Genomic DNA, 25,555 nt, shown 5'->3' on the forward strand with positions numbered 1-25,555 from the left:
GTACGTAGGTATATATAGGAGGAAGAAGTACGTCGGTGGAGCAACGTGGGCACCATGAGGGTGGAGGGCGCGCCTGGGGGGTAGGCGCGCCCCCCTGCCTCGTGATCTCCTCATTGTTTTCTTGACGTGGACTCCAAGTCCTCTGGATCACGTTTGTTCCGAAAATCACGTTCCCGAAGGTTTCATTCCGTTTGGACTCCGTTTGATATTCTTTTTCTGCGAAACACTGAAATAGGCAAAAAAACAGCAATTTGGGCTGGGCTTCCAGTTAATAGGTTAGTCCCAAAAATAATATAAAAGTGTATAATAAAGCCCATTAAACATCCAAAACAGAATATAATATAGCATGGAACAATAAAAAATTATAGATACGTTGGAGACGTATCATTGGGAAACGTTGCATGGAAAACAAAAAAATCTACACACATGCAATGATCTATCCATGGATATGCATAGCAATGAGGGGGAGACTGTGTCTACATACCCTCGTAGACCGTAAGCAGAAGCGTTTTAACAACGCGGTTGATGTAGTCGAACTTCTTCGCGCTCCAACCGATCAAGTACCGAACGTACGACACCTCCGCGTTCTGCACACGTTCAGCTCAGTGACGTCCTCCGCCTTCTTGATCCAGCAAGACAGCGAGGTAGTAGATGAGTTCTGACAGGACGACGGCGTGGTGACGGTGATGGTGAAGTGATCTCCGCAGGGCTTTGCCTAAGCACTACGAAAATATGACGGGGGTGTAAATGGTGGAGGGGGCGCCGCACACGGCTATGCAATTGTCTGTGTTGTGCTAGGCGCCCCCTCCCACATATATATAGGTGGGAGGGAGGGAGGAGCAGCCAAAGTAGGCACACAAGTAGGAGGAATCCTACTTGGGGTCCCTCCCAAGCCGCGCCCCCCTGCCATATATAAACAAGGGGGAAGGAAAGAGGGGGCGAGAGGGAAGGAAGGGGGAGTCCTACTCCACACTTTCCTTTCCCTCCCCTCTTTCCTTCTCCTCCTCATAGGGCTGGCCTCTATAGGGGCGAACCAGCCCCTTGTGGGCTGGTGTGTTCCCTCACTTGGCCCATAAGGCCCGTATCTTTGCTAGGGGTGCCTGAAACTCCTTTCCGGTGCCCCGATAAGTACCCGGTATCCTCCGAAACACTTCCGGTGTCCGAATACCATCGTCCTATATATCAATATTTACCTCTCGACCATTTAGAGACTCCTCGTCATGTCCGTGATCTCATTCGGGACTTCGAACAACATTCAGTCACCAAATCATATAACTCATATAACACTATATCGTCAACGAACGTTAAGCGTGCGGACCCTACAGGTTCAAGAACTATGTAGACTTGACAACACTTCTCCGGTCAATAACCAATAGCGGAACCTGGATGCCCATATTGGCTCCTACATATTCTACGAAGATCTTTACCGGTCGAACCGTTATGAAAACATACGTAATTCCCTTTGTCCATCGGTATGTTACTTGCCCGAGATTCGATCGTAGGTATCTCTATACCTAGTTCAATCTCATTACCGGCAAGTCTCTTTACTCGTTCCGTAATACATCACCTCGTGACTAACTCCTTAGCCGTTTGCTTGCAAGCTTATGATGTGTATTACCGAAAGGGCCCAGAGATACCTCTCCGATACTCGGGGTGACAAATCCTAATCTCGATCTATGCCAACTCAACAAACACCTTCGAAGATACCTGTAGAGCATCTTTATAATCACCCAGTTACGTTGTGACGTTTGATAGCTCACAAGCCATTCCTACGATATCCGGGAGTGGCATAATCTCATATTCGAAGGAATATGCATTTGACATGAAGAAGCAATAGCAATAAAACTGAACGATCATTATGCTGAGCTAACGAATGGGTCTTGTACATCACATCATTCTCCTAATGATGTGATCCCGTTATCAAATGACAATACATGTCTATGGTTAGGAAACCTTAACCATCTTTGATCAACGAGCTAGTCTAGTAGAGGCATACTAGGGACACGGTATTTGTTTATGTATTCACACATGTATTTAAGTTTCTGATCAATACAATTCTAGCATGAATAATAAACCTTTATCATGAATAAGGAAATATAAAATAACAACTTTATTATTGCCTCTAGGGCATATTTCCTTCAACGGTATCATATTTTTCATCCAAGGCCCTAAGGATCTTCTTGATGATGAATTGGTCGGTCATCTCTTCACTTCCTAAGCCGGCAATCTCATTTGTGATGAGAGCAAACCTAGAGTACATTTTGGTGACTCCTTCAGCATCCTTCATCTTGAACTTGTCAAGTTAACTTTGAAGCACATCCAACTTGGATTCCTTGACGGACTCGGTACCTCCGTGCATATCAACCAAAGTATCCCAAATTTCCTTTGCATTCTCAAGACGGCTGATTTTGTTGAATTCTTCGGGACACAATCCATTGAAGAGAATATCGCAAGCTTGAGCATTGTATTGCAACATCTTCATTTCTTCCGCGGTTGCTTCACGATCCAGTTCTCTACCATCTTCAAAGAATTCACCTTGCAAGCCAACACGCACAACATCCCAAACGGCGTGGTTAAGACCAAGAATATGCAGTTTCATCTTATGCTTCCAACTAGCAAAATTTGTACCATCAAAATAAGAACCTCTACGGTGATTCCTTGCTAGACGCCCTACTCTCCTAGGTTGTAAAACCAAGGCTATGATCACCGAAGTTATGGAAATCAAGGCTAATGGAGACCAAAGCTCTGATACCACTTATAGGATCGAAAGTATGTCTAGAGGGGGTGATTAGACTACTTGACCAAATAAAAATATATCATTTTCCAATTTTAGTTGTTGGCAGATTTTAGCAGTTAGCATAAGTCAGGCAATCAACCTACACATGCAATTCTAATAGTATAACAGCGAAATGTAAAACATTGCATATGAAGGTAAGGGGAAGGGTTTGGAGAAAGCAAACGCAATGGAGACACAGAGATATTTGGCGTGGTTCCGATAGGTGGTGCTATCATACGTCCACATTGATGGAGACTTCAACCCACGAAGGGTAACGACTGCGCGAGTCCACGGTGGGATCCACCCACGAAGGGTCCACGAAGAAGCAACATTGTCTATCCCACCATGGCCATCATCCACGAAGGACTTGCCTCACTCGGGTGGATCTTCACAAAGTAGGCGATCTCCTTGCCCTTACAAACTTCTTGGTTCAACTCCACATCACGAGGGAGGCTCCCAAGCGACACCTAACCAATCTAGGAGACACCATTCTCCAAAAGGTAATAGATGGTGTGTAGATGATGAACTCTTTGCTCTTGTGCTTCAAATGATAGTCTTCCCAACACTCAGCTCTGTCTCACAGATTTCGCTATGGTGGAAGAGTAATTTGAGTGGAAAACAACTTGGAGAAGGTTAGAAATCAAGGTTCAAATGGTTGGAATGGAATCTCTTGATCTCAACACATGAGTAGGTGGTTCTCTCTCAGAAAATGAATGGTGGAAGTGTAGGCACGTTCTGATGGCTCTCCTCAGTGAGGAAGAAGAGGTGGTGGGGTATATATAGCCTCCACACAAAATCCAACCGTTACACACTTTTGACTCATCTTGGTGGCACCGATCTGTTCAAAAATATGAACGTTAGGAATCTCGGTGGGACCGACTAGAACAACTCGGTGGGACCAATGTGCTAGGGCTTAGGGCAAACATCATCTCGGTGGCGCCGATTGCATCAACTCAGTGGGACCGAAGTGAAGCAATAAGCAACAGAGAATCTGTCAAGAAAACTTGGTGAGACCGATTGCATAAACTCGGTGGGACCGAAGTGAGTGCAATAGATCACAGAGCGCTGGCAAGGCCATCTCGGTGGGACCGAGATCCGTATCGGTGTGACCGAGCTATTAGGGGTTCTGGCAGTGGCTATGTCAAATGAACTCGGTGGCTCCGGATAGAAAGAATCGGTGGGGCCGAGTTTGGAATTAGGGTTTGGACATATTTGGATAAAGAAAGTGGCTGAGGGTTTTGGAGCAATATCATTAAGCACTTTGATCAAGTAGACTATTAAGCAACACCTTATCCCCTTTTAATAGTATTGGCTTTCCTATTGACTCAATGTGATCTCGGATCACTTAAATACAAATAAGAATCTTGAGCTTTTGCCAATCTTTGTCTTTAGCATTTTGAGGAGTCCACATCTCTAGTCCATGCCATGCTAATCATTGAACATCTTGAAATATTTGTCTTGAATGGATATTAGTTCAATGAGCTATATGTTGTTATGAACTATCAAAACCACCTGGGGATTAGTTGCATTTTCACTCTCTTTATAAAAAAGGAACTGAATATATGTCAATTCTAGAGCCTAAATTTACTGCTGGTAATTACTTTGATCCTCATGAAAACCATTGTAAAATTATACCCTTAAACCTTCACTTCTCCTATTTGCATAGAGTGCTCCATCTCTTGGAATTCATACAAACTTGAAACTTGTATGTGCGCAATTAGCCAAGGTCATACAACGCATGCTTACCTGCCGTCCAGTGGTTGTTACTAGAGTACTCTTGTGGCCTGCAAGCATGGAGGAGAACCAGAAGTGTTATCTACAGTGCCAAAGCACCAACAACAAAGCAAACACGCATGCCCTCCTCGCGACCCAAGCACCGCAACGACAACAGAGAGAAGAACGCCCGCGCTTACCTGACGAAGATGGCGGTGACCCCTGCATCGGCGCACCTATGGACGGGTCGGAGCTCTCCCGCCGCACCGCTGGTGAGGCTTGTGTAGAGGGCGCCGTCGGCCTCAGCTCCCGTCTTGGGACGAACCCCTCCTCCTTCCGTCGTGCGTCGCACCAGGAGGGGAGCGCCACGCCCCATCTCCTCTTCATCGAGTTGCCTCCTGCCCCGAGCTCACTGCACCCCACCGAAGGCCGGCCTCGATCTGATGCGCCCCAACCGATCCCTTAGTCGCAGACTCCGCGAGGAAGGAGGCAGGCAGTGGCGGCGGTGCGCCCGCTCGTGCATGGGGAAGAGGAAGGGGATCCTACGGCCACGGACTCCGCGAGGAAGGCGACAGCGGCGGCGCGCCCGCTCGTGTGTGGGGAAGAGGAAGGGGATCTGGCGTGATGTGTTTGTTTAAAGGGCTTTGGGTTGAATATACTAAACTACATGGATGTTTTTGCAAAAATGAAACGTTACCTTAGATAGCCAGTTAAAAAAGGACTGTGGGTTGATTCTTCAAAACGTAAGGGACTTTTCTGCAAAAACACTGACGACATACAACCAGAAGCAACAAGCGCTTTATGATTATGGAAAGACTAGTAGTTGGATGAACGAGCCTCCTGGCTGGTTAGTCTCGAAACTGATGAATGATGCAATTCTTTAGTTCAATAAAGCTAGCCATGATGGTCTTTTCTAAAAAAGACGAACGCATGCGGTGCATGCGCACGCGCACTCGCGGCGATGGACGGACAGTGGATTATTCTTCCGCGGCGGTGCTGGGCATGCTAAAGGTGAAGGAGGAGGGGTTGACCGCCTTTTCGGCGGCTGACTCCATCGCGGACCCAGCGCCTGCAAGCGTCCCGGCGCCACCGGCGGCTTCCCCCGTGATAGGGATCGCGCCGGCGAGCGGCGCCACCGCGACGGTGGCGGCCAGCAGCAGGATCGCGAGGGCCAGCGCGCGAGACATGTCGATTGACTTGGAGTTTGGACGGAACGCACGTAGCAGATAGGGGAGGATGGTGGAGCGCGTAGCGCCAGCAGACGAGTTTTATACTGTACGCAGCCAGCCGATGCATGCGAGGGATGGAACGCCTAGCTTAACTGGTGGTCGCACAATAGGTCAGGAGGCTGTCTCCTTTATTTGTTCGGTGATCATGCCATGCATTCATGGATGCTCCCGTAATAAAAAAAAGGAAATTAAGTGATATTCTCTTTTATTAGTCTGCATATTAAATTTGTCTGAAGTCAAACTTTATAAAATTTAAACAACTTTTGTGAAAAAGTATCAACACGAAATCAATATTCTTAGATGCATCATGAAATTTTCATACTCCCTCCATCACATAATATAATAGTGTCAGAAACGCTTTTATATTATAGGATGAAGGGAGTATCATATAATTTTAGTATTGAGATGTTGATATTTTTTTATGTAGATTTGATCAAACTTTGCTTCTTATAAGGGCCGTGCATTGTGTTTTCCTGAAGGAAAGCGGAGCTCTAGGGTTAGCTTCGTTTGAAAAAAGAAGAAAAAACTTATGTGTGTTTAGGGCACATCTCGTCATAGTTATTACACATCTAAGTGATTTAAGCAAGCATAAAAAGAAAAATAGAAAAGAAAATACCCACGCAAATCTTCGTGTACAATCAATGATATAGCAAAATTAATGATATAGCAATACTTATGGCACTTTTTTTTTGCCAAACAATACTTATGGAGCAAAACTGAACGTATATATACGCATCTCTGGAATACACAGGGTTTGGAATCATTCAGTGTTCGCAAATGCCATATTTATAGAAGTTTACTCGTAGCTGTGGAACGATTGTGACATTTTTGGTGCCAGGAAAAAGAACAAGAAACGGGATTGCAGTCAGCTAGTAGCATCAGCATATGCTCAACTAACAATGGAGTGATGTTCATCTGAAACCTATAGGCGGCTGGAGCCACAAAGGTGCGAGACCATCAAAGAGTAAAACAGTTGCTGCAACACACGCACTTTGAAAGAAAGAAACAAGAAAACATACTTGTGGACACACACAAACACATATTATATTTCCTTGACACAGGTTGTTTCTTCAATTACAGACCTTAATTAGTACCACCAAATCGCCAAACCGGTACATGTTTCATTCCATCTCCTTAACGGCAATCAGGCAGATCGCGAGGAACACGGTTTCACATAAAACTGGGAAAAGATCTGCAGGCAGCAGACGCCGAATCTACATTTCGAATCCCATGGGAGTGACATAGATCGCTGCTGTTGGAACTGGAGATGGGCCAGCAAACACCCCGCTAGAAGAATGTCCCTTCTGGAGGCTGCACTAGCTTGCGGTTCTGCGTCGCCGCCATATCTTTCTTCAGCTGGGTCAAGACATGTTCCATAGTGTACTCTCGCTGCCAGTTCGCTAGCACACTGAACTTCTTCGGGTCAACCTGCATCACCACGGCAACCAATGAATCTATGCCACACGTCAACAAAGCGTATCTTCTATGCATGGATTGACATGGAGGGAGAGAGAGAGAGAGAGAGAGAGAGTACCGCCCCAGTCTCGTGATTAACACAAGCCATGTTGATTCTTGAATGGAATCTAACAGATGGTGCCTTCTCGGGGTAGTCCTTGTCACAGAACAGCTTCAGCTGGTAGATGCGACCCTCATGGACAGTCTGCAAAGGTTGAGTAAGATAAAAGACTTCAAATAATATAAATGGCAACGACTGAAGGAAGAATAATGTCACTACACATTTCCACCAATAGAACAGGAAGGAACTATAGTCATGTCATAAACTCACATTGTGAGGACCAATAATGGTGCCAGTCCATGACCGCATGTATATGTCATCAGCATCATCCATTCCATAGCTGACCGTTCCATCTCCAATGCCCTTCTCCCCGCGTTCAAGCTCTTCTAGCAGCCTGAAGTTCCGAGGAACTGCAAGCAGGTTGAAACATTAGTTACCTCCATATAAGAAACTAAAATGACTAAAGTAAATATGCAAGGTCAGTTCATTTTCCCAAGATGGAACATAAAAATATCAAAGAATCAGCAGCAATCCTTGAGCAGTAAAAATTCAGAGAAAAAAAAGTTTAGGCAAGACGGTTACAAATTTAACCTCGAGATATGCAACAGTAGCTCTACGATTGCATAATTAACCTTTCAGATTTTCTATGCAGTAATTAATCACAAGCATGATACCATTGTTAATACACTCTGTGATCCTTCATACACAGTCTGGGACTAGTAAACCCTGCTGCGTCTTCTGTACTGTACCTTTCGAGTTCCCACCGACAGTCATGCTTCCACTTTTCATCAAATTAGTTTCCATTGACAAAGTTCAGTTGGTAAAAAATTAAATAAGAACAAAAATATTAAATGAACTTCGGCAAGCATAAATCACACAATTGAAACAAAGCAAACTCAGTCCATCTGTGGTTACACAACCCCAATTTATCATCAGAACATCAAGAGATTTTATATGTTCAAGATAAAAAAAACTGCAAATCTAGAGCAATATGGTTTTGGTACCAGGGAGTGGATTTTTTTTTTAATGAAAACCAGGGTATGGATTTTCTGCATGCTTTTAAAGATAAGTGGAGAACACACATATCAATTGGCATTTTCTGTTGGTACCAAAGAGATCATACAAGTGTCAACACTTTACACTACATATTCAATTACCTGTAGAGGCATGACACATACAATACGTACAACATGGTTATTAGTGCGGTAGGCGACCTCACCATCTACAGCACGGTAAGGTAACCTGTGCCCGTATGGTTGGTTACCATACATACATTATCTTACAACCAAAACATAAAATAAAAAGGGAAGATACCTATATCCATCATGAAGAATTGGTAAAAGAATAAAGAAAATGGCTATGAACTATTGGGCCAGCCAACCAGCAGGCAGAAAAGGAACAAGGAAAGAAGAGGGATTGGAAAAGAACTTGCTTAGCCCATCAGGCCCATTTATGTCCTCGTGCCTCCCAGGGAGAGCAGTAGGGCCTTAGGGTTTCTCCCCATAACAGCACTGCCACCAGCAAACATGGACAGCTGAGACACCATGGACCCAAGGCAGACATCATAGGAAAATTTTCCCTCGAAGCACACACACTGAACACTGTAGTAGCAGTCTTGATTTCACCATGCATGTAGCATGGCCAAATCTTGATATATGTAATATCCAAGACACAAAGAAAATATTCTAAGAACATGGCTTGCCCAACAAAACATGTGCCACGTGTCTAGAATAATATTCTAAGTGAAATTTTCTTGCCATAATCTCCTTTCGGTAAGATGTCATATAGTGCGAACCTCATTCTCAGTATTTCCAACATCTGATTAAGAGAAAGAAAGAAGTGCAAATTGCTCAATTAGTGAAATACCACCTATCTACAATTTACACAGCATTCTGAATGGTCTACCAATACCAAAATCCCTCTGCTTAAGTAAAGGAAATGCAGTACGCTGGACACATACAATTTGCTGCTCATTCCCCCCACACCCCGTGACTATAGAGAATGCCTGTAGTGAAGACACACGCCAGTGTACAGGAACACATCCAGCTCCATGATCTCTGTCTACAGGTAACTAGGCAAGCCATGGCCAAGTGAGGATTGTGATCTGCTTACAATTGACCACTTGAGGTAATAAGCCCCCACTCCCGTACCTACTGCTACACAAGTCCAATTGAGTTGTGAGTAAGACCAGCATAATGGCCGTAAGAATCACTTGCTAGCACATACGCTGTTACGCCTTTCTCTAGAATTAGTTGGTGAAACAGAAAAGAGAAAATCCAACACTACATCACAGTCACCTCATACCATGGCTTCATCAACCATATCTATCAGCAGGACGGCAGCCAATCATAAAAGTGTGGCATGCAATCAATCACAATGCCTAACAAAGATATCAGGTGATCGCTTGAACAGGAAGATCTTATATGGCATCCAATCATGCGCCAAGCAACTACCACCCCCTAGTTAATCCACGCGTCGGCGTCGCCTGGTCACTTGGAACCAACCAAATTCCTCGCATGCCTTTCATGAGATGCATGTTCCGCCTCAAACCGCATCAGATCGTGAACAACCAGCCGGATCGGACCGCAGCGCAAGGCGACACGGACAGGACCAAATCGCGCGCGGTCGAGGGAAGAAGGAACAAACAGAAAACGGAAGGTAGCGCGCGAAGGAGGACGGGGATCGCTCACCGACGACGCTCGATCCGGCACCGGAGCTGCCCAGCGTCATCGTCGATCGACCGGTGCGGCAGGCGGGCGGGCGGGCGGATCCGATCGAAGGAGAGGGGGACGGTGCGGGGGATTTGAGGGGATCGCCTGCGCGTGGGGAAAGGGAAGGTCTGCGGCGGCTCAACGCGAACAAGATTCTTCCCTGTCCTCTTGTGGGGGGTGGAATGCTCCGGTGGTGGCTATCCGCCGTTGGATCGGGAATCGGGGGATCAGGTGGACGAGAGACGTGACATTAATTAGGTAAGTATTTAGAAAACTTTGTGCGGTTGCCTGTGAGAATTGAGACCTTTTCTCAAGATTCACCGATGATTTTTAATGGCAGTAGTTTGGACTTATTTTCCGTGCAAAAGCTTTTGTTGACGCAATTACACTCCTGCCTCGCATTCGGGTATACATAATGATTGCTGCAAGTGGGACAACCTGTGGCCCTCCCGCATAACGCCGTATATGTCCATATAATTATGTGAGATTATGCGGACCGTTCACTTAAAAGTAAATCTTATTCGCGATTGTCGTGTATCCACTTAAACGAACACCCATACACGCCGCTACCTGACAGTAAATGGAGAAATTGAATCTTTTGTCCCACTTTACTTCTAACTTTGTTCATTTACCTCCCTGAGAATGACGGGTGGGGCTGGAGCCACTTGCCATTGAGACAAGTATGGGGCAAATCATCAAACCCCACGTAAAGTGGGGCAAAAGATCCAACCCCCTAGTAAATGAGTATGAGCAAACATATAAGAAAGTTCAGACAACGCTACTACCTATTTTAACACTACTACACACAAAAAGTAGCCAGTCCTTTGATGATTTTCAAGAGTGGTTCCACACTGTGAGGCAACTGCAAGGCTCCATCAACATCTTCCCCGACGCAGGCCCCGACATCCGGTGGGTCGGTGATGAGAAGGGCTTCGCCGGAACCACCTGCTGGTTCGCCGTCAACCAATCGTCCATAACAATCGGCAGCGCCGGCATCGAGAAGTAGTACATAAGCTTTAGGCATCTAATTCTTGACTTTCATAAAAACAAACCAAACATTTAACATGGTGATTGTAAATCCCTGTTAGACACCAAACTTAACTTCCCCGCAAAAACACACACCAGACTTAACTAGTACTATAGCATCTGGAAATTAAGAGACCGGAAAATTCACTAGTACACTTTGCCAAAAATAAGGGAGAACAAATCATCAACTTGTCAAAAAAAGTGGAGGTGACAATGCAAGAGGAGTTCCATTTGGTGGTGCTTCACAGGTACTGGCCTCGAGCTCTGGGGGTAAACCCTCTGTTTGACTCAAGTTGGTTATACTCCTTGGCAATGGCGATGTTTTTGCACCATCACTCTGAATTTGCTCAGACATGATTTTCAGAGTGAAAACTCACGATATGACCTTCGGAGATTGGATCCGACAATGACGACGTGTACATGTCGTTACCTTCCTGAAGACGTTGTTTTTGAAGAACCCTTCTTGTAGTCCTTGTGTTGTCAAGAGATGATTACTGCTGATGGTCTTTGACGTACTTCGTCCATCAGAGTTTGATAATTTTGTTGTTTTCTTTCTCCATGGCCTATACATAACTTCGGTTTTTTTTTACTTTGCTCCTGCAGTTGCAGGTGTGTTTCTTTATGCGCATGTGCTAGTGTTGGTTGTGTGCAACATAGTCATGCAACGATCGGGTGTATACTCATTGTATTTTGCATTCTCTTGATGCTTCATTACGAGTCAATAAAAACATTATTTGTAGAAAAAGATAAAATAGGACATCATGGTAACGGAATCATGTAGAATATAGTTTACATATTCTGAAATTTCCATGGTACATTTCAACTAAATGTAAGTTGATCTCTCATGTGTAGGTTAACAGTAGTTTGGTACTTTGAGGTGTTAGGAAATGGAAAAATTAAAATAAAAGCAATGTAAAAGAGAAAATGTCACGGTAATCAAAGCGCACACAAGTTGGGTGGTATTTTTACGAAGCCAATCTTGAATGTGGCAATTTTGTAAAGCCACATACTCAAAGGGCCAAATAACCAGATTTCTCTTGAAGCTTCTAGAAACGAAAGCATGTACAAATGAATACTGCTCAAGCAAATATTAACCAACTGAAATACTCCTCTAGTAGATAGGATATTTTCACTCTCTCCTCAACTAGCCTCCATCATGAATTACTCTTATCTTTTTTTGGAAACATAGTACGAACATGGACCCTATTCATATGAGCACTTTCAAGAGATTGTGCCGATAAATTTTAAGATTGGTGAAGTCGCCATATGCACCTAACGGTCGACGGGCATGTCATACATTTGAGAGTAACGTCAGACAGACCGAAATGAATCCGAGAAATATGCAAGCACCTGTGGCAAGTTTAGGACCTGAACCGAAGTGGTTGGTTCCACCACAAGAAACCTAACCACCTAAGCGCTCAGTTCAACACTCAATCTTTTTACATCACTAGAATCTCCCAAAATTTGAAAAGGGACCAACATTGCAAGTAAATTTAATTGTATGCTTCCTTCATCCCAAGCAACAAATTTCATTGTCAACTTATATACTTTACATCTACGAGTGTCATTCATGTATATTGCCAGCTTATATAGTTCACATATACAAGAAAAAAATGATGTATTTTTTATTGTCAAGAGTTAACTCGAGGAACACAATATTTTTGATATCTTCCATAAATTATGTTCACTCAAAAAGACACAATATTAGATTTTTTTACGAAAAGCAACAATGCTACATTTAATTGATGATGAAGTAGAACACTAGCCCCCAACTTCTCATAGAGAGAAGATGAGACCAACAAACACACAACAACACCACACACAACGTTGAATACATGCGATGATTGGCTGCTCCAACGGTCCAACTTCTACACATGAACGAGGAGAGAGGGCACCTATTGCTCTTGATGATGATGTGGCGAAGATGGCATGTGCGAAATGAAATCACTCACCACAACAAACCGCCCCTGTGGAAGCTTCCAAGTGATCTCTATGTGGTTACATCAACTCCTTCTAGCCTTGCACCAAGACCCAATGGAGATATTCATCCTAGGAAGATGATCATCACATGTGAAAGTGAAATAGGAAAGAAGAAGAAGCAAGACACACCTGGCAAAGGCCTTGTAGGCCCTCCTGATCGCTGGGTTAAGCCTCCGATGGGCTGGAATAAGCTGAACGTCAATGGTGCTTTCAACACCGAAGCTAGGATGAGGTGAGCTGGCATGATCCTCCGGGATGAGATGCCCTGCTCTCCTCCTGCATACATTTACATGGTACCCCCCCCCCCCCCCCCCCCCCCCCTTATAAGTTGAGCTTTTGGCATGCATGGAGGGAATCGCCTTGCTCAAGAATGGAGCCTGAAGCCGATCATCATTAAGACCGACTCGGAAATGGCGTCCAAGGCAATCATGTGACAAGAGCTTGACCGTTTCGGCTAATGCAACGATTACTGAGGAGATTAAACACCTACTTCAAGATTGACAACATCTCATCACTATGATCCGCTGCTTGAGGAACTGTGTGGCTCACTGCCTCGCTCAAATAGGGCACATAGTATACGCACTGTCGTGTGGTTAAGGTCTTGACCTGATGAGATTAACGTCGTGTACCAGAATGATTGTATGCCCAATGGTTAAGGAATGAAAGCTTCTTTCTCGTCAAAAAATAAGGATGCGGACCTGGAACTTTGAGGGTACCTATTTAGTTCCAGTAAATGAACTAAATTTTCAGAATTCATATTATTTTTAAAATTATAATTCATCTGGTTGAACTAAGTAGGATCCAAAGGTACCCTAAAGGTTTCAAATTTTACATGCCTAAAAATAAACGCCGCACACTAGAACACTTGCAGATGTGCGGGTCACTGTGCTAGTCGGATAAAAATAGCATTACCGCGGCGCTATATATGGCTTTATGGGATAACTGTGATTCAAATCCTCCTCAGGTGGTCTTTCCGTCCATGGTTAGTCATGAAGTGCATGTGCCTGTCCCCAGCCACGATATATCAAGGAAAGCGCCCGATACATGCAGCCACGTACGGCGCGCGTCCAGATCGGGAGCCGCCAACGTGCGGCAATGGCAGGCCTCGCCGCGGCTTTCGCCGTGGCGACCCTCGCGGCGATGGCCCACGCCACCACCACCGGCTCCCCGCCGTTGTCGCCGTCGTCGCAGCCGTGGTCGTCGTCCTACTACGCGGCCGTGGAGAACCGGCTGTCGGCGGGGGGCGGCATGGTGCTCGTCTGCCGCGCGCTGGGCGGCGGCGACATCTTTACCCAGTGGAGCGTTGTGCCGCGTGGCCGCGTGCCCCGCGACGGCCGGCGCGTCTTGGAGCTCCTGGTGGACGCCAAGACGTACGGGTGGGTCACCTGCAGCTGGGCCTACCAGGGCAACTACGTCGGCGCCATGCCGCTCTTCGACTCGCGGTGGCCGGAGGCCAAGCGGTGCCAGGACGTCGCCGGCGGCGGCCTGTGCCGCGTCGTGTTCGAGAGCGACATGGTGCGCCTCGAGACGCCCGGCGGGGGACAGCGGGTTCTCGGCGACCTGCCGGTGAAACGTTGCCGGCGGCACTGGCTTCTGTTCAGCACGGAGTGCACGTACCCGGACCATCCCCACCCCTACGCCGGCCGCCGCCTCAGCAACGCCTTCGAATACTTTGGCGTGTGACCGGTTAGGTAATTCATTAGGGCATCTTCGATTGAATGTACGTAATGGGCTGTAGGTGAAAGAAACCTATTTTTTCTCCAAACATGCATGGAACATACCACGTGGCATTCCTCTCTCCACTATGAACAGCTCGATTCGCCGCCTTCGTTTAAACGATCGGACCCTGCCGTTTAAACGATTTCTTGCTGGAGCTCTCTCTCCTTTAAAACCGGACGACGCCATCTCTCCTTCACATAGTACTTCCCCACGGACCGGCAAGGATTCTCAAACCAACCGCCCTGCTCCTTGCCCTGACCCCCTCCCCCCATGTTTGTGTCGATCCGCCACATCAAGGAGGTGTGCGCCGCCAGTGATGCCCCCGAACCAAGAAGGTTGATCTGATGTCCTAAAACCATCTAAAAGATAATAAACAAAAATCTAGCTGAAATATTGCATGGATACAACAATCAAGAAAATATAATGAACAAAGCGAAAGTTTAAAGCGCATGCTCAGTGAACCAATTTCCGTGAGGCTCGCATGGTGATTTAAGCTTATTGTTGCAATTCTAATATATGAGAAGTGCAAAATTTAAATGTCAATTGACCAAAAAAGGGACGTCCAAAACCCAATTTATCCTTGTACTTGCATGTCACTTTAAGGATAAATAAACACTGAGATAAATATCAGGCACAATTTACTAAAAGTTTTGATAACTAATCTATATGATGCAAAATATCTTCATAAGATCGGAAATAGCCAAACTGGACCCATTTATGAAACAACCACAACCCACTATCAAGAGCGCAGGAAAAACAAAAAAAATTGTACAAGATAAAGCTCATATGGGATATTTGCCTGATTTCTCCTCCCATAGCATGACCATGACATGCATTTACACTTCCATGTATTCTTAATACATTTCTACCACAGTTAGAGGAATCATTCAAAACACAACATCATCAATTTCTCAAGGGTATTCACTGAAGGCGGGAGTTGTTTTCTTCTCTTAGCATTTTGCTGAAAATTCCGCATGGAAACATTAGAGAGGTTGGGAGTTGAAAATCGAAGGAAACCTTTGCACCTGTTGTGTTCTTGCTCACACTTAACTGGGCCTGTGGGTTGAAGAAAAAAAAATCCAAACTTAAACATAAGCAACAAAATGACGACAACTTATAAGAAATGGAAACGTAAGGAAGCACACACCTACATGCCTAAACAGAATATAAGACGCAACTGCACTATGATTTACTCACGATAGAGAGTTAAGAAAGCATAACAATCAGGTGAAGAGGCAACATCCCCTGTTGAAGTCTTTGATGTAGTTTAGGACCAACAATAATAATCCAAACATTCACATCAAATTTGAGGTACTACTGACAAAACATTATATACTTAGGGGTAATAATTAGATCCATCTCTCTCTTTCTCTCTCATCTCTCTGAATTTAAACATATATAACCATTTATATAACCTGTTGAATAGATGACACTCAAGATTAAAGAGGAAGCCTGAGTCTGATATAAAGAGTACTGATACAGATGATTCTACTGAGGTATCTCAGCATGTTCCAAGACAAAACGTAGGCAATAGCCTGTGCGTTGCAACGGGGGGATAGAAATTCTGGTGGTTCAACACTAATCATGTTAACATATGTTTTTCTAGTTCTTCTTCCTCTTCCACACACTATCTTCACCTCCTCGGTCCAAGATTTCGACCGCCCTCAATGGAACATCATGTGCTGAATATAGTTGCAACGGTTCATAAGACTAACATAATATAGGTACTCAAACCAGCATCAGTTATGATGTGACACATATGGTGAGCAATCCAAACTATTCAAAAAAAAAAAACTCAGCCAAAATCGCACGTCCCAAATCGCGTAACTCTGGAAGGCCTGAGCGTGCAGGTCGTTAGCTCCGCACAGGGACACAAAATACTCTAAAATAAGAGTGCAAATTCATAAAATGGATCTATAGAATTTAGTCAATAATTAGAACAATGCCCGTGCGTTGCAACGGGATATAAATTTTCTAGTACGTTAACTTGTAATTTACCTGTCAATAATAATGTGATTGTGTAAATAAATGTTCATCAAATTCTAACCGTGAACTACCTTATATTTTGATTAAAAGTTTGGTAAGTACATTAAAATGGAATCAGTACAGAAGGTATGTAAATTAAGGTGATTGATTATTATACACTACATGGAAGGTTGGACATAGGGATGGTGGGAAGAAAGGTAAAATGAGAACCTTACGTTCTTTTTAAGTAGTAGAGATATTAATACGAAACTTCAAAATAAAGCATGTTCTTTTTAAGTAGTAGAGATATTAATACGAAAGTTCAAAATAAAGCATGTCAGCAACAACAGATGCACGTAGGAAAAGGCTTGGCAGTGTTCATTTCATCGAAAAGTCAGCACTGTTTGTTATAGAAACAAGGTTACAACAATGCAAGTTCACAACCATGCACGATGCCCTGGCACCAGACATATAGAGGGCATCAGGGCACACATGAATGTAGTACTGTCCGGTTAAATACAATGAATGTAGTACTCCCTCCGTCTCATAATATAAGAACGCTTTTGACACTAGTGTAGTATCAAAAACGTTCTTATATTACGAGGCTTTTGACACTAGTGTAGTATCAAAATCGTTCTTATATTACGGGACGGAGGTAGTAAGTTGCAATATCTTGTTCATGAACTTCATGTGGTGTTAGCAAGTAAAGCTTTCTGAATTATCTATAAAAATGGCTAAAAGGGACAGAAATTAACCCTTACGGACGTAGCTCATCGGTGACTTCATCACGGCACGATCAAACTGCAGAGGTTTTATTAAAGTGGCAACTAGAACGTCCAAGTAAAGAACGGTGAAAAAGATTTCAAAACTTTCCTGGTCAAAATGCTCATTACTGAATTACAAATGATCCTGCACGGTACTAGTTACTCAACAAGGCATCCCAATATGTCCGGCTAAACTAAAGCACCGATTCCAAGAGTGTGGCAACGCTCCCTCCCTACTGATCCTGACGAACGGAATGCAATCAGGCAGCCTTGGGCTTGGGCTGAAGTCTTTTCAGTTGTGAGTACAGGAAAACTCCCGCAAGAGCGATCGCGGTTCCTACAGAGACATTTCGAATATGTAAAGAGGATGTGATATGATCGATAGAACGCACATGAAAACAGGTGCTTACCGATAGAGTTGATTGGAGACACAGGGGTCTTGAAGAACAGAACGGATGTAACAATGACCACCACACGCTTGACACAGTTACCTACCGAATGGGTAACTGGTGACACCCTTGCGAGGATCATGTATGACACCTACGATAAATCAGAAGACAAGTAAGAAAAATTCGAGCAAGTACAGAAGTGCCTAGGCTTTCTACACATGTGCTGGGCATGTGCTACACATATGCATATACTGATACATGACTTGGCATCAGTTTCCAACTATTCGAAACCAGAAAAAAAAACGATTGATCAAAGTAACAAAGACATCCAACAAAAAACATAAAACTTTCAAACAAGGAGTGATTCTAACAAGACGAACCATCACACAACATAAAACTGAATAGATGGCTGACCTGTTGGTATGCATGGAAACAGAATGCGGCAATCAAAGACCTTGTGTACACTTGTTGCAAGTTCAGACCCTGCACAAGAAAGAACATAGTAAGAATTCAAACAAGACACTGTAATTATAAGGTTGGGAAGACAAATAAACAGTGGATACTCACAGAAGACTGCAGAAAAGTAGGAGTGACCTTGACACCTTCTGTCAACAAGGTTACAGGGGCTAAGAGGAAGAATGACATGACTGTAATAATCGAGAAGAGATTGATGTTGTCCAGAGATGCCTGGTCAGAGTTGGGGAAAATATGAAGGTTAGTCATAGATTTTTATACAGTCATGGGTAAAGACTGAGAGGCCCTATGCATGTTAAAATATGAGAGTAGCATATAAATTACTAACCCCTCCATTCACAAAAAAGAAAAGAAAAGAATTGCAGACACCCCCAAAACATGACTTTGACAAATTATCTCTACTGCAATACTTCAACAATACCGACTAAAACAACATTATGAAGATACTTTTTGATATTAATATGTGCATATAATTTTCATGTGTCCAATGTAAAAGTTCATAAAGATAACCATAGTTGGCCGTACATAATCCAAGAGAACTGTAAATTGATGGACTGATTCATAATTCGAGAGAACTGAACATTGATATTCAGTTACAACTATCCAAGAGAACTGTAAATTGCTAACTTAGTTACCTCTTTCTTCAGCATAAGCTTCTTGCTGAGGACATTCCTTGACTGGAAGGTCACATTTGAAGCCATTGCACTCAAAAATCCAGCCCTGTTGTCATTTAAATTGCAAATTAATCACCAATAATGCAAATAATTTATGAGCAACAAATGATTTGGAGTCTATGGAGGAAAATATCAATGCAAAAATGAATACACACGTCAGCCATTAGGCGATCACATATGAAACTCAAGAGACATGCCGCAACTGTAATGTGCATCCTAACAAGTAACAATACAGTTCCTTTATTCAAATGAAGGTGTTATTGCTCACCAGTTAAAAGAAGCTTCAGAAATAGATGCCAATGCCACACCACCAACAATAGGAAGAAGAGACAAAACAACCCAGGGAGTAGGCAGCTGCATGGCCATTCATGTGTCAGAACAGGACAAAGAAAATTCTAAGATTATGCACATTTGCAATGTTTCATGGAAGATCTAACAGAGGACAGAGAAACAGACATTACCTCGCCAAGGAACATTGCAGAAAGTAGAACTGAGAAGAAAGGCTCCATGGCCTTGATTGTATGTGTAAATGACACTGCAACCTTCCCAAGGCTCATGTTAGTGAAAAGATTGCCCATGGTATGGACAATAGCCAGAGGGAGGATAGCAAGAAGCTGGGAAATAAAAGCCATTAGAATACATCTTCTAATGGTGCAATATATGTGTACTGAAAGTTTGTCACAGGAAACTAGATAATTACCTGTGCACCGGAAATCTTTGGTCTTTTAAGGATACCTGTGGCCCACATAAACAAGGAAATCGTAGTTCCAACAGCAAACTGAACTGTTGTGATGTTTATGGGAAAAGGAAAAACCTTCAGGACCTGTCAAATATAGGAACAGCGGAGAAAGTTGCATTATCCACAGGTAAATGATGCAATTGTCTAGAAATTTCTTAGGAAAATAAATCAAAAGGCGATCTCTGTAGCTTGATCATTAACAAAACATGTGCCGCAGAATTCTCCATTTACACACTCACCAGAAAACAGAAGGGCATGGTACCGATTCAAATTTGTAATCACAGAGGCACAAATACTGGACAAAGAAATGAACATATATGTCCGTAGGATTAAAGCCATAGTGCACATCATATTGGTACAGTGTATTATGAAAGACCCTGAGTGAAGTCGACAGCAAAAGCTTATTCTGACATGCAGCAGACAGAAAAACCCTTACTTGATTGGAATTATTACTAACAATAACCCTAGGCTCTGGCATGCAGCGTTGCAACTTTTATACACTTAAGCTAATAGCTCAGGAAAATGCTACAGGTTCAACAATTGTCTAAACTAAGTTTTTGGAATAAAAAAAATATGAGGCAAAATGGTACAGTATTTCAACAACCCAGTGAAAAATCGTGAACTTAGACATTTCTGAATCTAAAGACATTCGTCAAAAAGCTCCAGCAAAGATCACTTAGCCATACAGATGAACCATATAGGTCAGCTTTCTCTTCACACAAGCAGACAGGAAGCACCCTGATTTGGTAGGAATCAATTGCTTCTACTGATCCTGGTTTCTGGGATGGGGTCTTGAAAATTTATGCACTTATGCTAAACGTTCGATAAGAAAAGGCGATTCAAGTTCAGTATGTTCTTCGGTCTGACGTAGGTCTATGTAAATCAATGATGTTCACTAGAACAAATCACAAAATATGAAAATGGTATTTTCGACAAGTTCAGTTCAGTTAGATTTCACTGAATCTAAGTACGATTCACCAAATGATCACTCCGTCATACGTATAAAAATAACAGAAATAAAGAGCTGGAGGAGGAATTTCCATGCAATGTCACTCGGGATGATCCGAAGTGGAGAGATGCAGATTACTTGGACAGATCTGTCACTACAAGACTACGAACGCACCAAAACAACAGAAACAACACGTCGATTCGCACCCAGTAACCGATTCCCAGGACAATTGATCAGATCGAACTAGAAGGCGCGCTCGCTAAACCACGAAGGACTACAAGAGCTAACATTGGACGCAACAGAACAGAAAAAGGCAACCTTTTGGTGCAAACAAAAGGCGTGGCAGCTGACCTGCTTGTTGTAGATGTTGAAGTAGATGTTGAAGAGGTACCAGAGCCCGAAGAAGACGCCGAGCTGCAGCGTCTTGGCGAGCGCCGCTCCGCTTTCCTCCCCGGCCTCCTCGCCCGCCGCCGCCTTCCCGGAGGCCGCGGCGGCCACGAGGCAGTCGCTCCTCTTCTCCTGCTCAGGCGACGCCGGGACGAGCCCGATGCGGCCGAGCCCGGCCGCAGCCACGAGGCCCGCGCGGGGCGCCGCGGCGGAGAGGCGGAGGGCCGCGCGGGAGGCCGGGAGGCGGGCGGCCCCGGGGCTAGGGCTCTTGAGGATGGGCCGCGCGGCGCATGGCCGGAGGAGCCCGATGGCCGCCGCGCTCTGCATTGCGGCGGGAGCGGACTGTTCCGGGCAGACGGGGGGCGCCTCTGGAGCCTCGGCCGCGCGTGGGGGGCGGGTGGAGGCCTCGAGGCCGAGGCTGCGGCTGCGGCGGCGGCGGCGGCGGAGGGCACGAGGAGGGAGGCGGGGTGGTGCGGTCTGGTGAGATGAGAGAGAGTGGGTTGGTGGGCGAAGGGTTTTTAAGGAGCTGCGGCCCGAGGCCGGCTGAGCTGGCACTGGCGGGGAGGAGCGTCTGCAAGAGTGACAGGTGGGCCCGGGCGCTTGACCTGGCATTGGCCGGCTGCTGGGTGGAGCCGGTGCACGGTGCCGGGGCGGACGGCCGTGGGGCGAGGGTGCGCGGGGCCCGGGCGCGGGTGAGTCGCCGCGCGATGCGGTGGAGGGGTTGTTGGGTGGAACCTGCCCAGCGAGGGCGCCGAGGGGCGGGTGGGTCCCGGCGCGGGAAAAACCTGGCCTGGTGGGCCCACAGTAGGCGGGGCGGGATCTGCGAGAGCGAGACCGCCGCGCCAGCTCACCATGCGTCTTGGGGCGGACTGCCAGTTGCTCCAGACCTCAACTTTGGGGAGTACAGGTTTTATTTTTTAACTTCGTGAAACACAAACGCCATTTCCTGGCTCATTCGGTTCACAGAATTCTCAAATCAAAGGAATAGAAAATGTAAGAGCAACTCTAACGGGGCGACCCAAACATACGGTGCTTTTGTCCGTTTTTTATTCGTTTGGGTCGGCCGCCCGCCCGGCGTCCGCCGTGTTTTAGATTTGGTCGGCGGTGCGCCCAATGCGACGACCCATACATGACGGCGTGGCCGGCTGGCTGCCCTATTTCAACAAATAGTTTATTTTTTGCATTGTTTGACACACAACTTTTGCATTCAATATATAATCAACATAGTTTCAAACGAATAAAATAGCATAGTTTTGCAATCCGAATAAAAGTAAAAATGTCTCACATAGTTTTGCAAACCGAATAAAGAAGATACATCTATTGGTTGCCAACATGAGCCCACATATGCTCAATCAAATCATTTTGCAGTTGCACGTGAGTTTTCCAATCACGCGTGTCATGATGAAACTGGGTGAACTGTTCAAACATTGCCGCTGCTCCATGCTTAGGCACAACATTCTCACCTTGAAACTGAAACCCTTGATCGTACAGACGTTCCGGACGCTCGTCTTCTACGATCATATTGTGCATGATCACACAAGCAGTCATCACCTCCCACAGTTTCTGCGTGCTCCAAGTATTAGCAGGGTACTGAACGATGCCCCATCGAGCTAGCTGCCCTTTCAGCGTCCGACGAGCGTGCCGGTGAGGATCTGGCTGGGGCGGCGAGGCGGCTTCTTGGTCGCGGTCGCGGCTGTGTCGGGGGGTAGCGGGGTTGGGAAGTAGTCGGTTCCCCGGCGGCAAGGCGGCGGTGGCGGGCGGCGGTGGGAGGTGGGGTGTTGTAGGGTGAAACCCTAGAGGGGATCTTTTCACACTTGGAGGGGGAAAAGAGGAAGAACACTCAAGAACACAAGGAACAAATCACTGAAACAAACCCAAATATCACATCTACTAGAGTAGCATATATGAGATCCACAAGATTACAAGAACAATTCAAGGAAAATAGCACTAGGTAAGTTCTTCCCACTAGGTGAGGTCTTGATGTTGATCTTCTCCAAGAGGAGGGCTTGATAATCCAAAGATTCTTCCCTAGATGGGGGCTTGATCTCCAAGAGGAGGGGATACAAGGAGCAAAGCTCTCTCTTTGTGTTCTAAATACTTTGTTATCCCTCTAATGAGCTAAGGGAGGTCCTTATATAGTTTAGAGACCAAATAAGAGGAGGGGGGATACAAGGGTAAAAACCCAAAGAGGCACGCATACCCTCAGAGTGGTCCGGGCACCCGGACCAGTCAGGGGCGCCGGCTGTAGGAGGACCGGGCACCCTAGGGTCCAAGGCCCGGGCACCCGGGGGTGGCCGCAGGTGGCTGGGCGGGGCAGGCCGAGCACCCGGGGTTGAGGGCTCGGGCACCCAGGGGCGAGCTGGGCGCGACCCAGGTGAGGGGCCGGGCACCCAGGTGGGGCTGGGGCGAGGCCTAGGCTGCGGCCGGGCACCCGGGGTGTCCAAGGGGTTTGGCCCTCCCCACGTCTTCGAGTCCGGGCACCCGGGGTCCTTCCGTCCAGGTACCCGGGGTGTCCAGGAGCTTCTCTCCTTCGTTCTTCTCAACCTCTCCTTCCTTCTCTTGCTCCGTGGATGCTCGTGTCTTCACCTTCTCCTTCTCACGATCATCTCCTTGGTATCCTAGAATGCATAACATATCTTTGTGAGGTAGAACCCAATTCTCATGCGAATCCGAACGAAACTCGAAGAGGAGAGAATCAACCTCGTTCTCGATGGCGCGTGCACGTGCTCTTTTCATTGGTCCCTTCGGTGCTTGCGGTGGTGATGTAGTGTCCGAGGGATGCTCCGCATCATCTCCCCCCTTGGAAGAGATCCATCCACGGATCGTGATCTTCATCACCATGGTACATGGCCAAGTCTTTGACGTTGAAGATGTCGCTTACGTTGTACTTGTCACGTGGAATGTTGACCTTGTAGGCGTTGTCGTTGTAGCGTGCGAGCACCTTGAATGGTCCCTCGGCTCTCGGGAGTAGCTTGGACTTGCGCTCCTTGGGGAAGCGGTCCTTGCGTAGATGTATCCATACTTGATCACCCGGTTGGAACACCATTGGAGACTTGTGGATGTTGAGCTTGGAGGCAAGTCGTTGTACTTGGCGCTCGATCGTGGAACGTGTTTCTTCTTGCATCTTCTTGAGGTAGGTGGCTCTTGCACTAGCGTCCACGTTTGCTCGTTCTTGAAGCGTAGAGGAAGGATGTCCAACGGCGACAATGGGTTGAAACCGTAGACAACCTCGAAGGGGGACTTTCCGGTGGTAGAGTGTCTTGCTCGGTTGTAGGCATACTTGGCGATGGGTAAGCACTCCTCCCACTCCTTGATGTTCTTCTTTATCAACACGCGTAGGAGAGTGGCGAGGGTCTGGTTGGTGACTTCCTTTGGCCATCGGTTTGGGGATGATACGCCGTGGAGAAGAGTAGCTTGATTCCGAGCTTGGCGCATAGCGTCTTCCAAAAGTAGCTTAATAACTTGACGTCTCTGTCCGACACAATTGTCTTTTGCACGCCGTGCAACCTCAAGATTTCCCTACAAAAGAGATTTGCAACATGTGAAGCATCGTCTATCTTATTGCATGGGATGAAATGAGCTATTTTAGAGAATCGGTCCACTACAACAAATACAGAGTCCTTGCCATTTTGAGTCCTAGGTAACCCAAGCACAAAATCCATGCTAATATCTTCCCAAGGTTGATGTGGAATAGGTAAAGGCATATGTAAACCATGGGATTGAGATTGTGACTTAGCTTTGCAACATGTAGAGCACCGGGTGGTGAAGCGTGAGACATCGCGAAACATCTTGGGCCAAAAATAGTTCTTGGAGAGCGTGGCGAAAGTCTTGTCGTGTCCAAAGTGTCCCATGAGTCCACCTCCATGAGCCTCTTGCAAAAGTAACAAACGAAGAGAAGACTCGGGAATGCATAGTTTGTTAGCTCTCATAAGATAACCATCTTTGATATAGTATCGTTCCCAAGAAGTATGCGTCACACACTTAGCATAAGGAGTAGCAAAAGTCACATCATGCTCATACAAATCTTTGATATGATCAAATCCAACAACATTCAATTCAAGGTGAGTAAGTAACATGCATTTGCGGGAAAGGGCATCCGCCACAACATTCTCTTTGCCCTTAATGTACTTGATTACATAGGGGAAAGATTCAATAAATTCACTCCATTTAGCATGCCGTTTATTCAACTTGGTTTGACCTTTAAGGTACTTAAGTGTCTCATGATCGGTATGTATGACAAACTCATGCGGTCTACGATAATGTTCCCAAACATGTAACACACACACTAAAGCATACAGTTCTTTGTCATAGATGGGATAATTGAGTTGAGCACTGGAGAGTTTTTCATTAAAATATGCAATAGCTCGTTTTTCTTGCATCAAAACTCCACCAATTCCATTACCACTAGCATCGCAATGAACCTCGAAAGTTTTGTCAAAGTTGGGCAAAGCAAGAATCGGAGCATGATTAAGCAAGGATTTGAGCTCATCAAAAGCGGTAGATTGCAAAGGTCCCCAAACAAACGGAGCATTTTTCTTACTCAA

The 25,555-nt window shown here is 45.6% G+C and overlaps 4 protein-coding genes across 4 annotated transcripts; 1 reads left to right on the plus strand and 3 right to left on the minus strand.

Moving 5' to 3' along the window:
• Positions 1-2,093: 2,093 nt before the first annotated feature.
• LOC109737921 (uncharacterized) lies at positions 2,094-5,137 on the minus strand. Its single transcript, XM_020297039.4, has 3 exons — positions 4,690-5,137; positions 4,523-4,560; positions 2,094-2,535 (listed from the first exon to the last, which is right to left on the minus strand). Exons 1-3 carry the CDS (start codon positions 4,863-4,865, stop codon positions 2,303-2,305), a joined length of 447 nt encoding a protein of 148 aa, XP_020152628.1. The 5' UTR covers positions 4,866-5,137; the 3' UTR covers positions 2,094-2,302.
• A 1,600-nt stretch (positions 5,138-6,737) lies between these two features.
• On the minus strand, positions 6,738-10,188 carry LOC109737922 (ubiquitin-conjugating enzyme E2 variant 1C). The gene is made up of 4 exons (XM_020297041.4): positions 9,925-10,188; positions 7,505-7,644; positions 7,253-7,378; positions 6,738-7,146 (listed from the first exon to the last, which is right to left on the minus strand). The coding sequence occupies exons 1-4, from the start codon at positions 9,962-9,964 to the stop codon at positions 7,006-7,008; spliced, it is 447 nt and encodes a 148-aa protein (XP_020152630.1). The 5' UTR covers positions 9,965-10,188; the 3' UTR covers positions 6,738-7,005.
• A 3,807-nt stretch (positions 10,189-13,995) lies between these two features.
• Positions 13,996-14,750, plus strand: LOC109737924 (uncharacterized). The gene has a single exon (XM_020297043.2). It carries the CDS (start codon positions 13,996-13,998, stop codon positions 14,632-14,634), a length of 639 nt encoding a protein of 212 aa, XP_020152632.1. The 3' UTR covers positions 14,635-14,750.
• A 2,675-nt stretch (positions 14,751-17,425) lies between these two features.
• Positions 17,426-21,494, minus strand: LOC109737923 (phosphoenolpyruvate/phosphate translocator 1, chloroplastic). The gene is made up of 9 exons (XM_020297042.4): positions 20,976-21,494; positions 19,637-19,759; positions 19,398-19,550; positions 19,205-19,290; positions 18,898-18,982; positions 18,356-18,475; positions 18,203-18,271; positions 17,810-17,939; positions 17,426-17,736 (listed from the first exon to the last, which is right to left on the minus strand). The coding sequence occupies exons 1-9, from the start codon at positions 21,336-21,338 to the stop codon at positions 17,660-17,662; spliced, it is 1,206 nt and encodes a 401-aa protein (XP_020152631.1). The 5' UTR covers positions 21,339-21,494; the 3' UTR covers positions 17,426-17,659.
• Positions 21,495-25,555: the final 4,061 nt, after the last annotated feature.

This window comes from Aegilops tauschii, chromosome 5 (assembly GCF_002575655.3).
Source record: "Aegilops tauschii subsp. strangulata cultivar AL8/78 chromosome 5, Aet v6.0, whole genome shotgun sequence".
Lineage (NCBI taxonomy): Eukaryota > Viridiplantae > Streptophyta > Magnoliopsida > Poales > Poaceae > Aegilops > Aegilops tauschii.

Coding starts and splice junctions, on each gene's coding strand:
- LOC109737923 (XM_020297042.4), bottom strand. CDS start 21,338: ATGCAGAGCGCGGCGGCCATCGGGCTCCTCCGGCCATGCGCCGCGCGG. Junction 18,983..19,204: donor TCTGAAGCTTCTTTTAACTG/GTGAGCAATAAC, acceptor AAATGACAACAG/GGCTGGATTTTTGAGTGCAA. Junction 17,737..17,809: donor GTCTCCAATCAACTCTATCG/GTAAGCACCTGT, acceptor ATGTCTCTGTAG/GAACCGCGATCGCTCTTGCG.
- LOC109737924 (XM_020297043.2), top strand. CDS start 13,996: ATGCAGCCACGTACGGCGCGCGTCCAGATCGGGAGCCGCCAACGTGCG.
- LOC109737922 (XM_020297041.4), bottom strand. CDS start 9,964: ATGACGCTGGGCAGCTCCGGTGCCGGATCGAGCGTCGTCG. Junction 7,645..9,924: donor TGCCGGATCGAGCGTCGTCG/GTGAGCGATCCC, acceptor ACCTGCTTGCAG/TTCCTCGGAACTTCAGGCTG. Junction 7,147..7,252: donor TTAATCACGAGACTGGGGCG/GTACTCTCTCTC, acceptor GTGGTGATGCAG/GTTGACCCGAAGAAGTTCAG.
- LOC109737921 (XM_020297039.4), bottom strand. CDS start 4,865: ATGGGGCGTGGCGCTCCCCTCCTGGTGCGACGCACGACGGAAGGAGGA. Junction 4,561..4,689: donor GTCACCGCCATCTTCGTCAG/GTAAGCGCGGGC, acceptor CCATGCTTGCAG/GCCACAAGAGTACTCTAGTA. Junction 2,536..4,522: donor TAACAACCACTGGACGGCAG/GTAAGCATGCGT, acceptor TTGGCTTGCAAG/GTGAATTCTTTGAAGATGGT.